This window comes from Lytechinus variegatus, chromosome 16, assembly GCF_018143015.1.
Source record: "Lytechinus variegatus isolate NC3 chromosome 16, Lvar_3.0, whole genome shotgun sequence".
Taxonomy (NCBI): Eukaryota; Metazoa; Echinodermata; class Echinoidea; order Temnopleuroida; family Toxopneustidae; genus Lytechinus; species Lytechinus variegatus.
In genome coordinates this window covers 3,961,632-3,976,598 of record NC_054755.1, presented here as the reverse complement: position 1 = coordinate 3,976,598, position 14,967 = coordinate 3,961,632, and the positions used below count along the sequence as shown (strand labels likewise).

The 14,967-nt window shown below is 36.2% G+C and overlaps 1 protein-coding gene across 1 annotated transcript in view; it reads left to right on the top strand.

Moving 5' to 3' along the window:
* The window catches only part of LOC121430340 (phospholipid-transporting ATPase IF-like), a 72,740-nt gene that overhangs the window by 31,827 nt on the left and 25,946 nt on the right, over window positions 1-14,967 (top strand). The window contains exons 10-25 of the mRNA XM_041627619.1: window positions 415-565; window positions 1,830-1,911; window positions 3,739-3,797; window positions 4,422-4,616; window positions 5,365-5,534; window positions 6,053-6,195; window positions 6,979-7,082; window positions 7,831-7,944; window positions 8,199-8,321; window positions 9,279-9,427; window positions 10,087-10,240; window positions 10,686-10,788; window positions 12,415-12,560; window positions 12,727-12,786; window positions 13,588-13,774; window positions 14,326-14,405. Of these exons, the coding sequence (XP_041483553.1) occupies window positions 415-565; window positions 1,830-1,911; window positions 3,739-3,797; window positions 4,422-4,616; window positions 5,365-5,534; window positions 6,053-6,195; window positions 6,979-7,082; window positions 7,831-7,944; window positions 8,199-8,321; window positions 9,279-9,427; window positions 10,087-10,240; window positions 10,686-10,788; window positions 12,415-12,560; window positions 12,727-12,786; window positions 13,588-13,774; window positions 14,326-14,405 (2,020 nt within the window). The remainder of the gene's footprint in view (window positions 1-414; window positions 566-1,829; window positions 1,912-3,738; window positions 3,798-4,421; window positions 4,617-5,364; window positions 5,535-6,052; window positions 6,196-6,978; window positions 7,083-7,830; window positions 7,945-8,198; window positions 8,322-9,278; window positions 9,428-10,086; window positions 10,241-10,685; window positions 10,789-12,414; window positions 12,561-12,726; window positions 12,787-13,587; window positions 13,775-14,325; window positions 14,406-14,967) is intronic.

Here is a 14,967-nt window from a genome sequence, read left to right as displayed (position 1 = left end):
TATTAACCATACCATACCTCAGAAGAGAATATATCAAGATTGAGGAAAAGCAGCATTTTGAAAGAAAATGTTTACAGTGGAACTTATATAGTTACATGTTATTCAGTGCTTTAAATTTTATCAGAATAAATGCAGCAATGAAGGGAATGTACTTGTGTTGCCAATTTGCAGGCACAGACCCTGATTGGAACTTTGATCAACAAGTGTGCCTCCACGCAAACGCAAAGACTAGCACAAACAAAACTTGCTGTTCCAATACCTGAGCGAGAGAGCCTTCCGTACACGAGGCATGAGTAGGCTGCACATTCAGACCCTTAACTCGAGTGAAGGGTTTGCCCAGCAGACTACCAATTTGCAGAACAAATACTGATTAAAAAGTGCTCTTAATGATTAATTGTATTTTCTTTGTCACAGAGTGATGAACTATTATCTTCTATTCATGCTTGGAGTATTAATCTTTGAGGTATCAATATGTACGGGTCTGAAGTATTTCTACAATGCAAGGTCTTATGTCCCGTTCTCATGGTACTTCTATGAAGTAGCCAAACCGGACTATGAGATCTCGGTAAGGATTATGAGAATTGGATGATTTCGGTTTGGTGTAATGTTATGTTGGCTTCTTGCTTCTTACACTTTAGTTGGGATTATGATAATGGTTCGATTTATTGTGATTATTCAATATTTGAATAAATGTTGATATATTTTAGAGAATAGCATTAAGTGGGTGCGCCATGGTCTAGTGGTTCTGACTCTTGCCTTGGAAACAGAGGTTCGTGGGTTCAAATCCCGGCCATGGCTTAATTTCCTTCGGCAAGAAATTTATCCACATTATGCTGCACTGACCCAGGTTAGGTGAATGGGTACCCGGTAGGATTTATTCCTTGAACGTTTTAGTGCCTATTAATATGCGGCTTAGCTACAGCTGGGGTAATAATATGTACCATGTATCAGTATCAGTTGAGTATATGCACATTAAACTGAGCTATATAAATTATTATTATATATGTTAGAGAATAGCATTAAGTACAATAACATTAAACACCCAATTATTTTCAATTTAAATGAGTGCATTTTGGCACACTAATTGACCTTACAATTTGAGTATGATATATGACATATAATGTATATGACATCAATGTTGGCTCTCATCTAAATATATTACATTTGATGCTAATGCTAAAACTGGACAATATCTGATATATCTCATACATGTATGTTTTTTGATGATATTTTGTGACAATGTTTGAGAAGTGATGTCATATGTTAGGAACAGAAGTTTGGAATGGGACACCATGGAAGACTGAAATCTTGTCCTCCTATTTTGTTGTATTACTTTGTCACACAACTATTTTTGAACTTCTTCAGATGATTTCTCTTATAAATGAAGAAACATTTCTTTTTTAGTTTTGCCAATCTCCAGGCCTTTAAAAATGATACATGTATCTTTCTTGGACTGAAAAGTGCTAACTGTGCCAATATTTTTTTTTCTTCTTTTTCTTTTCTCACAGTGTATGTATTTATTTTGATGTTATATACACAATAAAAACACAAAGATACTTATTGATATTATTAGCCCAACAACATCATGGATTTTTCCAGGCCTTCAACGATCTTTTTTTTTCTTTGACTGAAAATGCTAACCATGCCAATATCATCTTTCTCCCCTTTTTATCACAGTGTATATATTCATTTTACACTACCAAAACACACTTCCTTAATATAGTAATTGACATTATCAGCCCAGCAACATTATCAGTTTCCAGGAGAGTTTTGGCATCCTTTTGAAAATAATCAATTTCATTTTTTGTCTTTTCATTCTCTGATTACAGTTTCTAGGAGTGATGGAGGACTTTCTATCCTTTCTTGTGCTTTATAACTACATCATTCCAATTTCATTGTATGTGACAATAGGTAAGTCATATGTTGACAAATATTATAGATATAAGATAGTCTAAATGTAACTAAAGGTAAAAAGTAAAAAGTAACAAATTCATTTTATATGTGACTTACCACCCCAAAACCACCAATAAGTTGCCAGGCAAGATTATCTGTAAATAGCCAAAATAATAATTTAGTCTCTAAAATCCCAAAATAAAAAAATAGCATTTCTGAAAGAGCAATTCTTCTTCTTCATACCATGAAAAGTTGAAGTCGTGAAGTTGAATAAAAGAAAAGGTACAAGAGTTTCTTGGGCACCACCTTTTCAGACTGCTTGTAAGTTTCACTGAGATTACATAATTTGCACATCTCATGCTTGAGGGAACCCCAAACTTTAAACCTTGTTTTCTCGTTATTTTTCAAGCTCTTGCTGAATTTCCTGTGCATTTAGTAAGATACGTGTAATGGTTATTGTTGGTCAATTTTAACAGAATATGTCATTTTAAAGCTTAGGAAATGAATTTTCAAGCTAAATAAAATCTCAATATTCATTTTAGTCGACGTATTGTTACTTTTGGGGCGGCAGGTTACATATTACAAGTTTGTGGTAATGATGAATTGAAAGATCCCGCTTTATACTTCAATTGTTTGAGATGCTCAGTGTTTTTGGTATCCATCATTAAGAGATTATAAATGTGTGATAGATTAATCGAGATTGAAGTTACAATGTTATCAACAGTAGAAAAATTACAAAAAAAATAAGATATGTGTACCTCCCATGGTCAGTTTCGAACTGCTGTATGCATGAAAAGAAGAAAGAAATATGTGCAGTATCGAAGATGTGAATTTGGACCTGATAATCCAGTATAAAAATATAACTTTTGTCCTTCAAGGAGTTTAATCTTTTATTAAACTGATAAGCAATGTTAACCAATGATAAGTATTGGTTGGCATGTGTAAATATGGAACTAATGGAATAGGGAAAAAATTCTGCTTTCTATAGAAGTTTGCAAAATGTCATGAAAATGACGAAATGATGAATAGAATTTGATCATAGAAGATATTGAGAAATTAAAATATTGTTCTCACCACACTGGAAAATTTACCTCAAACTTTTTGGCTATTCATTGTAGTCTTTATTTGCGCAACCACTCTATCATTCATCTTTATGTCAATAAACCTAGATCAGGTCTTACAAAGAGTTATGACTGATCCGATCAATTGTTACTCCATGGAAATCCATTACTGCCTTTTTTTTCTACAAAAACTTTGCACAATATTTAATTCAAAGAGAAGCGCAGTGAATTTTAAAGAAAGCAATGAATGCATGAATAGACATCACAGCTAGACTTGCGATTGATTGGGTCAATCGTAACTCTTTGTAAGATGGGGCCCGGGCTCTGTCTTATCACAGAGCTATGATTGATACGATCAACCTTAACTGTATGGAGATCCATCAATGTCATAATTTTTTTCTCCAGGAAATTTTTCCCTTGTAAACAAAGGTAATCACACAAAATTTTCAAGAAAACTGTAAATTCATGAATAGAGATATCTATAAAATATGTTGAAAGAACATGCTTTTTAGATGATAACGTTGCTGGCTTTCCATAGTTTTGGTTGATTGGATCAATCACAGTTCTTTGTAAGACAGGGTTATGTAAAGGCTGCTGTGGAAAGCTGAAAATTTCAAGGCGAATTTTCCAGTGTGTTGGGACCAATTTTTAATTTTTCATGTATTTACATTTTTCTTTTGCCAGAAATAAAATCAATGAATGAATTAATAAAGAAAAGTTGAATTAAAATTTGTTACATAGGAGTTTACTAAATAATACAAATGGGTATTTTCTTCCGTTGCAGAAATGCAGAAGTTTCTTGGATCCATGTTCATAGGATATGACATAGAGATGTATGATGAGGTAAAGAAGATAATAATCAAAAAGTAGTCTGTATGTAATTTGCTATATTGAAGCACTGCTGTTGCTGTAGTAAGAGTATTCCAGGGGTGGTATTGCATTGTGTTGTTCCCAAGGCAATGAGAGTAATATATTTTAACTCTACTTTAATCTAATTTCTCATTAGGTATAAGTATGCTAACTTGTCATAATTAAAAAAGTGCGAGAACCATGCTTGCTATCATGTAGAAAAATTTGCGCCACGTGATTAGAACGCCTTTTTTTCATATCCAAATGTTGGTAGACCTGTGAAACGAACCCCCGGGGAGTGTTTCATCAAATTTTGTCCGACAAGTTGTCGGATCTGACAACTTCCTTGATTCTGATTGGCTGAGAGGCATTGTTACTATGGTAACTGTTGGATAAAACAGGACATGTCGGATAAAACGTCTGACAAATCCTTTCATGAAATGCTCCATTGGTGTTTTTAGCTAATTTTTTCATTGATTTTGGGGTATTGGGGGAGATGTGACATGGTTCGTGGAATGCCACAATGGAAATTCATGCTCCATTTCCCAGTCTTTTCTTTGAGATCGAACAGAAACAAACCAGATTTATTTCCTCTCCTCTGCATTGCCATGGAAACAGAAAACCAACGAGCGTGCTGTCGCCAACACGTCTGATCTGAATGAAGAGTTGGGCCAGGTGGAGTACATGTTTACAGACAAGACCGGTACCCTCACTGAGAATGAGATGAAGTTCAGACAGTGCTCTATCAACGGGGTCAAGTACACTGAGGTCAAAGGTCAACTTCAGCCCCAGAAAGAAAACGAAGGGGATGAGGTATGTGACCATTGATTCATTCATTTGTCGTTGCCTTTTTGCCCTATGGTACCATTCTTTAAGATACTAAAGATGTTTGGTATGATTTTCTAGCATTTGTAAGAACAGATACTATTCTACACTTTGATTATAAATTTGGTTCAACAAGAAACACTGTACCACACTTTACCAAGATGAGGTGAATGGGTGCCCGGCAGGATTTATTTCTCGAAGCTTATTCACCTTAATGGGTTGCTGTGCTACAGCTGGCGTAATAATAATGTATGCACCACTAAGAAACATTTGTATAGTGTGCTATTTTAATGTTGCATATTATTGTTGTCGTCATTGTTGTGATTCTTATCATTATAATTATTATCATTATTATTATCATGATCATTACCATCATCATGATCATCATTAAAATCATCACCATCATCAGTCATCATCATCATCACTATCAACGTCATCATCACCTTCATCATCATCATCATCATCACCACCACCATCACCACCACCACCACCACCACCACCATCACCACCACCACCACCACCATCACCACCACCATCACCACCATCATCATCATCATCATCATCATCACCACCACCATCACCACCACCACCACCACCACCATCACCACCACCATCACCATCATCATCATCATCAATCAACACTGTCATATGCTAAAGGCCATTCAATGTAGATGTTGATCTGTTTTCTATCTCACAATACTCCAATCATACTCTCTCCGATCCATTTCTTTCGTAGAGTGACAAAGATGACTTCTTGCTGACCATGGCGCTCTGTCATACCGTCCATGTCCATAAAGAACCCGCATCAGCTAAGAAGGTGATGAACGGTAACGTTGGTGAGACACACATGCTGCAATATGAAGCATCTTCACCAGATGAAAAGGCCCTAGTGGAAGCAGCAAGCCAGTTAGTATTACACCAGTTACGCCATTTCTTTATCTGTATAATCTGTACAACTTATGTCCAAACACTTGGGCCGCAATTAATTTATGTGATTCGCAATACACAGCATTTATACAAAAATTATGGTTAGATCCATTACCTGGAAAGCTTTTATGCAATAACATTTCCATATCGAACTGTGAAAACAATAATCCACATTTATTGTCGTCACTCCTAAATGGGTATTAGTGCTGATAACTCACCCTCTTGGCACAAGCAAATTAACTTGAAAATGCAGCATGAATAAAATGTGTATTAAAAAAAAATTGAATAATTATTGGTTGATATGTGTGGATAGGTGGCGATTTTGCAAGATTTTTTTTTCGGGGGGGGGGGGGGGCAAGACAGGTCTCTCCCATTGGCTCCTGTACAAAATTAAAAATCAAGGGGGAGGGGAAATGTCAGTACACCCCCGCCCCTCGATAGCTGCCACTGGTTTTGTGTCTATGTTTGTAACATTTCTGTGTCTTCCGTTCCGTTAGGTATGGTACAACGTTCCTAGGGGGCACCCAGGAGTACCTAGACGTCAAACACAAAGGACAGACGCTTCGATACCAGATACTAAACATCCTGGAGTTTGACCCGACCCGGAAGTGCATGAGTATCATTCTTAAAACGCCTTCAGGTAATGAGGTTTATTCTGTAATTTTGGTCTGAAGTTCGCCACTCACTTTTACAACCATAGGATTTTTACATGGACCACTGGGCTTATAGCACTAGTGGGTCATAGAAAAGCACTAAAACCCATTCTTGAAATAATTTTATCCTGTTTTTTTTATTATGTTTCTTATTAAGTTTTGATGCAGAGCCTCAAAAATCATAGCAAACACATATATAAAAAGAAAGATTATACCTATGTACTTTCATTTTTAATGGTGTTATGGCAACATCAATTTGATATTGCAATGTTCTTGAAAGATGATGCGCACTAGAATTGGCAATGCAACAGAAAATTCAAAATCATGTTTGTCCAGTGTTTTCAGATTCATTAACTTTCATATAATGAGAAAGGCAGATATGAACGAAAATTAATGAAATTAAATTTTTAAGATAAGTTTACAAGTATTCCCTACAAGGAACCCATTTAGCTACCTCTGTGTGTAAACTTCATATTAGAGAATGAAATTTTACTGCTATCAACTTAAAGTCGACTCAGTAGCTCACTTACTTCATGAGTGGTAGGTCTTTGGTTCAATTCATGGATGAGTCACTGCAAAGTTTAAGTCTCAAGGCTGACAGTCTTGTTCCTAGATACTAACTTATAATACATTTATTAGAATGTAGAAGGAGATTGTCTTCAACAGGCCTTGCAATGAAAATCCCATATTTGATTTGCATTTAATTGTATATTTGAGTATGAAGAGAAAATTATACCAATCCTTTGTAATTGTTTTTTTTTTCTTTGAAGGAGAAAATCTGCTTCTATGCAAAGGGGCGGAGTCATCCATCTTAAGGAAGAGTGTCAGCGGAAAGAAAAGTGAAACCGATCAACACGTTAGCGACTACGCCATGGTGAGAACAAAACATTTCTAGAACTGAGACTTGATTCTCAAAAGAGGTTTCAATTGTACCTTGGTACAAAACCGTGGACTTTGCAGATTTATTTCATAAACACGCTTCAATTTAAGCGCACTATGCCGAAAGCGGATTTAATTGGATTTAACTTTGTGTACGCGATGAAATAAGCGTGATTATTTTTAAAAGTCTGCATAGTCTATGGTTTTGTACCATGGTACAATTGAAAACTCATTTTTGAATACGGGCCTTAAAGTCTTGATGTAGTACTAGTATTGCAGTCGTATTAGTAGAACTGGTAGAGGTGATGATTCGTCTTTATCTACTTGGTCTATTTGCGGACTGCCTAATTGTCAGATCATGTGACAACATCAAGGCTAGACCCACTTGGGTCATCTACCAATTCAGGACGATTGTCGTTGGTCCAACTATAACTTGATCTAACATGTCATTTACATGTAGTCTAATGCCCAGATGGTCCTTTGTGTAATGAAAATTTGGGTCATAAGCATTTTATCAAATCATACAGACTAATCTAAAATTAAAGAAAGTGTTAACTGGGCTACATCACAAAAAACAAAATGGTTGGTTGACAAATTGGGTGTTGACAAACTAGGATGCGGGATGGGACCAAATGGAAAAATAGACAAAGTGGTTCAAGATTAAGTGAAAGTTTACTTTTGGAGTAACTACATTGTGTTTTATGAATATCGACAGGTTTTTTTGTTGTTATTGATTTATCCAGGAGGGTCTAAGAACGTTATGCTTTGGTAGAAGGATACTCAGCAATGATACGTATGCTGCGATGGAGGAGAAATTGAGACTAGCTTCTACGGCCCTGGATGATAGAGAGGAGAAGGTATGATGTTCTTATTCACGTTTCATCATTAGATTAGATTCTATATTAGATGAAGTTTAACCGTCCTTGCTATATTTTCAAAATAGTAATGCATGATAATCATTTACAAGTAGGAAAAAGTACAAAAATATTCCAGCTGAAAATAAGAAACAAAAATAGCTGAATTTAGCTAAAAAGTTGAACTCGTAGACCCCTGGTTGAAATTGTACTAATGGTGAACTATGATTGATTTGAATTCATTATTTTTCCTACAGATGTCCGAAGCATATGACATGATAGAACAAGACCTACACCTGATCGGAGCTACTGGGGTTGAAGATCGATTACAAGATCAGGTAGCTGAGACAATGGTGGCACTCAGGGAAGCAGGGATTAAGGTAATCTTAATCCTATTTAGGATTAGTAATACAATTTTAATTAACCTTGTCTTGAAGATGTAGCGGAGACCATGACATTTGGTATGAGTAAGTTAATCATAACCCTACAAGTAATTTAAGTTTGGTAAATTACTTATTGGTCTATACCCAATTAATCTACTGCCTGTTAGTCTTGCTTCATGATCTAATCCTAGTTTGTCTACTAATCAGTTGGTCTAATTACCATTGAATCCATTCAACATTTTGTCTCATTTTCTGTTTGCTATATTCATTTTATAGTCTTATATCCATTCGGTCAAAGGTGAGATGAAATATTTGTGAATCAAATTGTCATTTGATGAAGTGAAATATGATTAGACAATTTGGAAATACATTGTAGACCTTCTGGGTATTAGACTAATGAAAATTAGACTGAGTGGCTCATATTCTGAAGTCGGGTTTAACTTAAACTCAAGTTTTAAAGTTGTGGTTTAAGTATGGATAGCAAATTGTTACATAAATCACTAATGGTAGAGATATCATATTTCAGCTCATTTGGCTCCTAAATCATTCATAATTGTCTAGGAAGTATAATTAGATGATTGTCTTCACCATCGATGAATCAGGAAAGAGCACAGTAAACATAAGAAACATACAACTTAGTAAAAATTTTGACACTTTTGGCTTCCCATAATTTTAGCTGAGAGTTGCACCATGGTCTAAGTTAAACCTGACTTCAGAATACGGGCCAGTTGGTATAACAAATGTTGTGCTGAGAAAATGGCAATGACATCAAGTTGATAGTAGACTATAAAGTGGATGTTATCCATGTGGTTTTAGAATGTCTGAGTAATAGACAAAGACACTTTGGATTAATGTTTTGTCAAAGGAAAGCACATCATAGCCTTAGTGTTGTAGCCTTGAATATGATATATCAGCAAGTTTTTTACCAAATCCTTTTTTCGATATTCATTACAGATTTGGGTTCTAACGGGAGACAAACAGGAGACAGCGGTCAACATCAGTCATTCCTGCGGTCACTTCAAGGATGGAGTGGTTGAACTGTTACTGGTCAAGCAAGAGCTTGAGACAACGTGTGTCCAGACACTCAATAGGCTTGCAGAACAGTAAGTGCTTTATTTGAACTTTTGAAATGTCAAAGGAACCCAATGACATATATAATTAACGTAATAGTACTGAAATTTCTGTTGTGTGTTGAAGGTTAGTTAGTCATTTTGTTTTAGTAATATTGAGCTTTTGTAACTTTCTTTAGATGATGTTTGCATGTTGGTGTTAACAATCATGGAAGTGGTTTACAGTACACCATGTATAAAGTCCTTAAAAGGACTGAGATAAAAGTGGATAGAGGTAGAAGTGAAGTGGAGAGGAAAGAAAGTGGAAGTTAGGAAGTAGATTATATTTGGGGATTGAGTGTTGTCCTTGAAAGGACTGTAAACCAGAAAGAGTGGAAAGTTTGAGCAGTAGGCGGGATGAGAGGCTTGACTAGAAGGCTGGTTGAGTTGGAGAGGTGAGAGAGGCTTGAGTAGATGAGAGAAGGCTGGCTTGAGTTGGTGAATGGAGTTGTAGAGCAGGAGCTGGAGAGGAGAATTAACGTTTCGGGCGGGTTGACTGTCCGTCTTCAGGAAGATGGACAGTCAACCTGCCCGAAACGTAAGTGAGTTTACAGAATGGTACGTGTAAAAGGATGACAGCTTTGCTTTGAGGACAAATAGTGAAAATTACCACTCCCTTCACTCTTTGTGACCTCTTTGAATTTGTCTTTCAGAATGAATCTAGATCCCCAGAAGCGATATGCACTGGTGGTAGACGGACCCAGTCTGGCCCTGGCCATGAAACATTACCAGATGGAGTTTAGGAATCTCTGCTTAGATTGTGAAGCTGTGCTCTGTTGCAGAATGTCACCTTTCCAGAAAGCACAGGTATTGTTTTTTTGCCAATTATTTTTTTCAGTAATAACCTGATAATAATGCAATTATCTTCTACTGGTCATATTTCATAGCAATATAATTTGCATATTCATGTTTCAAGTACTAACTTTGCACCTTGACTGTGGCCAACAGCACATCCAGAATTGAACAGGAGGGGGGGGCATTTATTTACTCACTTGGCCATTGTCTTTTTTCTAAAATTTTCACATTGTTTCCTCTGGGTTTGGGGCTCTGGATGGGCCAATGACTCCGGCAGTCAGATAGAAAAAAAATTATTGTACAATCCATTTTAAGAGATATTGCCCTGTAATATTCATGACCCTACGAGTGTACAGCTCATCTACTGTTCTTTGTGTGCTTCCTATTTTAGTAGGTGTCCAAATTAGTTGTATGCACCCTTGATTCTTATATTTTTTAATAAATTTTTCTTGAATAGGTTGTAAAACTAGTGAAGGAATCTCCCACCAAACCTTCAACCATGGCTATCGGTGATGGTGCTAACGATGTTAGTATGATACAAGAAGCTCATCTCGGTCTGGGTAAGTAGATGGAATTAAAGACCAAGCATTGGTCAGTGACCAATGTTTAATGTGGTGATGACAACGATGAAGACGGTGGTGATGATGACGATGATGATAAAGATGATGATGATGATGAGTTCTTGCATAATGAATTGATATGTGCTTTTGAAAAAATATTTGAAATTGGTCTTGATGGTCAAATAGTAGTCTTGAGGTCTCTTTTATCGGTTGTAATTTGGGACTATTCAATAAGTTTTAATTGGACCATTAATGCTTTTCACCTTGATTTTCCACCCTCTTGCAAAAAAATGACCATATTGACATTGATTGCAGTAATGAGGTTTAAATTAACACGTATGTTGATTTTACATGTTTGTGATTTTTTAACCCCTGATTTTTGTCTCACCTGCGAAGCAAAGTGAGACTATAGGCGCCGCTTTTCCGACGGCGACGGCGACGGCGGCGGCGGCGGCGTCAACATCAAATCTTAACCTGAGGTTAAGTTTTTGAAATGACGTCATAACTTAGAAAATATATGGACCTAGTTAATAAAACTTGGCCATAAGGTTAATCAAGTATTACTGAACATCCTATTAGAATTTCATGTCACATGACCAAGGTCAAAGGTCATTTAGGGTCAATGAACTTAGACCATGTTGGAGGAATCAACATCGAAATCTTAACCTGAGGTTAAGTTTTTGAAATGTCATCATAACTTAGAAAATATATGGACCTAGTTCATGAAACTTGGACATAAGGTTAATCAAGTATCACTGAACATCCTGCATGAGTTTCACGTCACATGACCAAGGTCAAAGGTCATTTAGGGTCAATGAACTTTGGCCGAATTGGGGATATCTGTTGAATTCCCATCATAACTTTGAAAGTTTATGGATCTGATTCATGAAACTTGGACATAATAGTAATCAAGCATCACTGAAAGTTTTGTGCAAGTTTCAGGTCTCATGATTAAGGTCAAAGGTCATTTAGGGTCAATGAACTTTGGCCGAATCGGGGGTATCTGTTGAATTACCATCATAACTTTGAAAGTTTATTGGTCTAGTTCATTAAACTTGGACATTAGAGTAATCAAGTATCACTGAACATCCTGTGCGCGTTTCAGGTCACATGACCAACGTCAAAGGTCAATGAACTTTGGCCGAATTTGGTGTATCTGTTGAATTACCATCATAACTTTGAAAGTTTATGGATCTGATTCATGAAACTTGTACATAAGAGTAATCAAGTATCACTGAACATCCTGTTCGAGTTTCAGGTCACATGATCAAGGTCAAAGGTCATGTAAGGTCAATGAACTTCGGCCATGTTGGGTTTTTTTGTTGAATAACCATCATATCTCTGTAAGTTTATTGGTCTAGTTTATAAAAAAGGGAAATAAGAGTAACCATGTATCACTGAACATCTTGTGCGAGTTAGAGTAGTATTTAAAGTGAGCACTGCTGCTATATTGAACTGCGTGATGCAGGTGAGACGGCCAGAGGCATTCCACTTGTGTGATCTTTCGATGTTTTGATCGATTTACTATTATACTACCTGTACCTGTAAGCCTCTGAAATGGTTGGCTCTCAGTGATATAATCAGATATGACACTCGTAATGATTTCAATTATTCATATTTACCTAGGAATTATGGGTAAGGAGGGCCGACAAGCGGTACGATGCAGTGACTATGCGTTCTCTCGTTTCAAATTTCTCCTCCGAATTCTTCTCGTCCATGGCCAGTGGTACTACCATAGAATAGGAATAACCGTCCAATACTTCTTCTACAAGGTAAGTCTCATTTAATGGTCTAGGTAGACGTGAGAATTACCATAAACAAGGAATAACTGTAAAATAATGCAATAGTTTTGTGCCCATTAGATAAGAAGTATAAAAAGCTTCCATATTTCAATCATTGAAAGCTAAACCCTCTTATTTATTTTCTTTATTTTTACAGAACTTTGCTTTCATCACTTGTCAGTTCTACTTTGCTTTCTTTTCTGAGATGTCACAACAGGTATAGTATTAACATCTTTAAGCCTATCTTAAGTGTTGGTGAAGCTTATCTTAAGTGTTGGTGAAGCCTATCTTAAGTGTTGGTGAAGCCTATCTTAAGTGTTGGTGAAGCCTATCTTAAGTGTTGGTGAAGACTATCTTAAGTGTTGGTGAAGCCTATCTTAAGTGTTGGTGAAGCCTATCTTAAGTGTTGGTGAAGCCTATCTTAAGTGTTGGTGAAGCCTATCTTAAGTGTTGGTGAAGCCTATCTTAAGTGTTTGGTGAAGCCTATCTTAAGTGTTGGCGAAGCCTATCTTACATTTTAGCGAAGCGTATCTAAAGTGTTGGCGAAGCCTATCTTAAGTGCTGGTGAAGCCTATCTTAAGTGTTGGTGAAGCCTATCTTAAGTGTTGGTGAAGCCTATCTTAAGTGTTGGTGAAGCCTATCTTAAGTGTTTGGTGAAGCCTATCGTAAGTGTTGGCGAAGCCTATCTTACATTTTAGCGAACTGTATCTAAAGTGTTGGCGAAGCCTATCTCAAGTGTTGCTGAAGCCTTTTTTAAGTGTTTGTGAAGCCTCCTTTTAAAGTGAATGTCAATATTCATGTTTATTACTAGATCATATGAATGCATGTGTCTTAAAATGGTAATAGTGTAAAGGATATAAATGCCAGTCAGCGTAGATGTGCTAAAGCAGGGGTAGTAGTATGCAGTGCTTGGAAACATTGTTTTAAGGGCTACATGTATATGAAATGTTGCATATTATTTTTGTTGTTGTTATTATTATTATTGTTATTATTATGACTTTATTTATTTTCTTTTCAGCCCATGTTTGATAGCATGTACTTAACATTATTTAACATCACCTTCTGTGCATTACCAATCCTACTCTTTGGCATCTTTGAGCAACATCTGTCGGCCAAGATGCTCCTGAAGAATCCACAGCTTTATAAAGATAACCAACGTAATTCTTACTTCAAGATGTGGAAGAATTGCTACTGGGTAATATTAGGTGAGTTTTCTGTGAAACCAGGCACAGTTGTATTGGCTGTGTTATTAGTTCAAAATGTTGAAGTATAGCCTAGGTTCAGGATTAGGTTTCTGTTGAGAAGTTTTCAAAGATTTAGAATTGCAACTAGGTCATCTTAGCTGAGTTTACTGTGAAACTATAATGTCAGTGTTAACCAAATTTTCCACAGGGGCATGAATGACTTCCATTTGTTTTGTATGACAAGTTTTTAATCTAAGAAGCTTACACCAGGATGTTTCATGACTAAATTCTTGTGTAACTTTCGAGACCAAATTGTGACATCAGTGTATGTAGTTCCTATTAAGTTACACAACAGTTTGTAATTGCATGTCATACCAAAAATTACTCTGAAATGCGATTTCTCTCACTAATCAAATGCAAATTCTGTTTTAAGCGAATATTCATGAAGGGGGTCTATTGAGCTCCAGTGAGGATCATTTTCCAAGTTTTACTGGTGACCCTCGCCTCAACATTATTGGACTATGTTTCATCAGCAGTCAAGGGATTTAATGTTGCATTTTCTTTCTTTCAAGGAATCTATCAATCTCTCGTCTTTTTCTTCGGAGCTATGTTTCTCATCAAAGACGATGTTTCTCTTATGCAGAATATGAAGGTGAGAAATCCATGTTGATATCAGAATATTTGAAGTAAATGCGGTGACCTAATAAGAAGCTTAGCTTGTGGGCCATAGGCCACCAGAATGTTATACACTTAATAAATAATCAAGTGTTAAAAACCTGTGGCAAAAAAATGAAATGAAATTAGAGTAAATAACCAAAGTACTTATATACATATTTACAAAAGCTACATGAAAAAGTAAGAAAATGTGAAATGCAGAATGCAAATACATTTTAAAGTGTTCAAGTTCTGCCATGATTGAGATAATTATTGTGAAGTCAGGTGAAAAAACAATACATTCAATAAAGTTTGTCTCTATGATCTCGCCGAACACTCAACATGAAGGAGTGCATTCTGTGGTGGGGTTCACTATCTTTTCAGCGAGCACAACAGTATATCTGACAGTAGTTTGTCCATGAAGATGATGGACATGAAAAAAGTAGCAGACCATTTTGTTAAAATATCCTCTGAATATCCAAGAATGTGGTCTTTAAAAAAAACCCACAAACATCCTAAAAGTAAAGGACATGTGCATGAATGTAAGATTATTTACATAT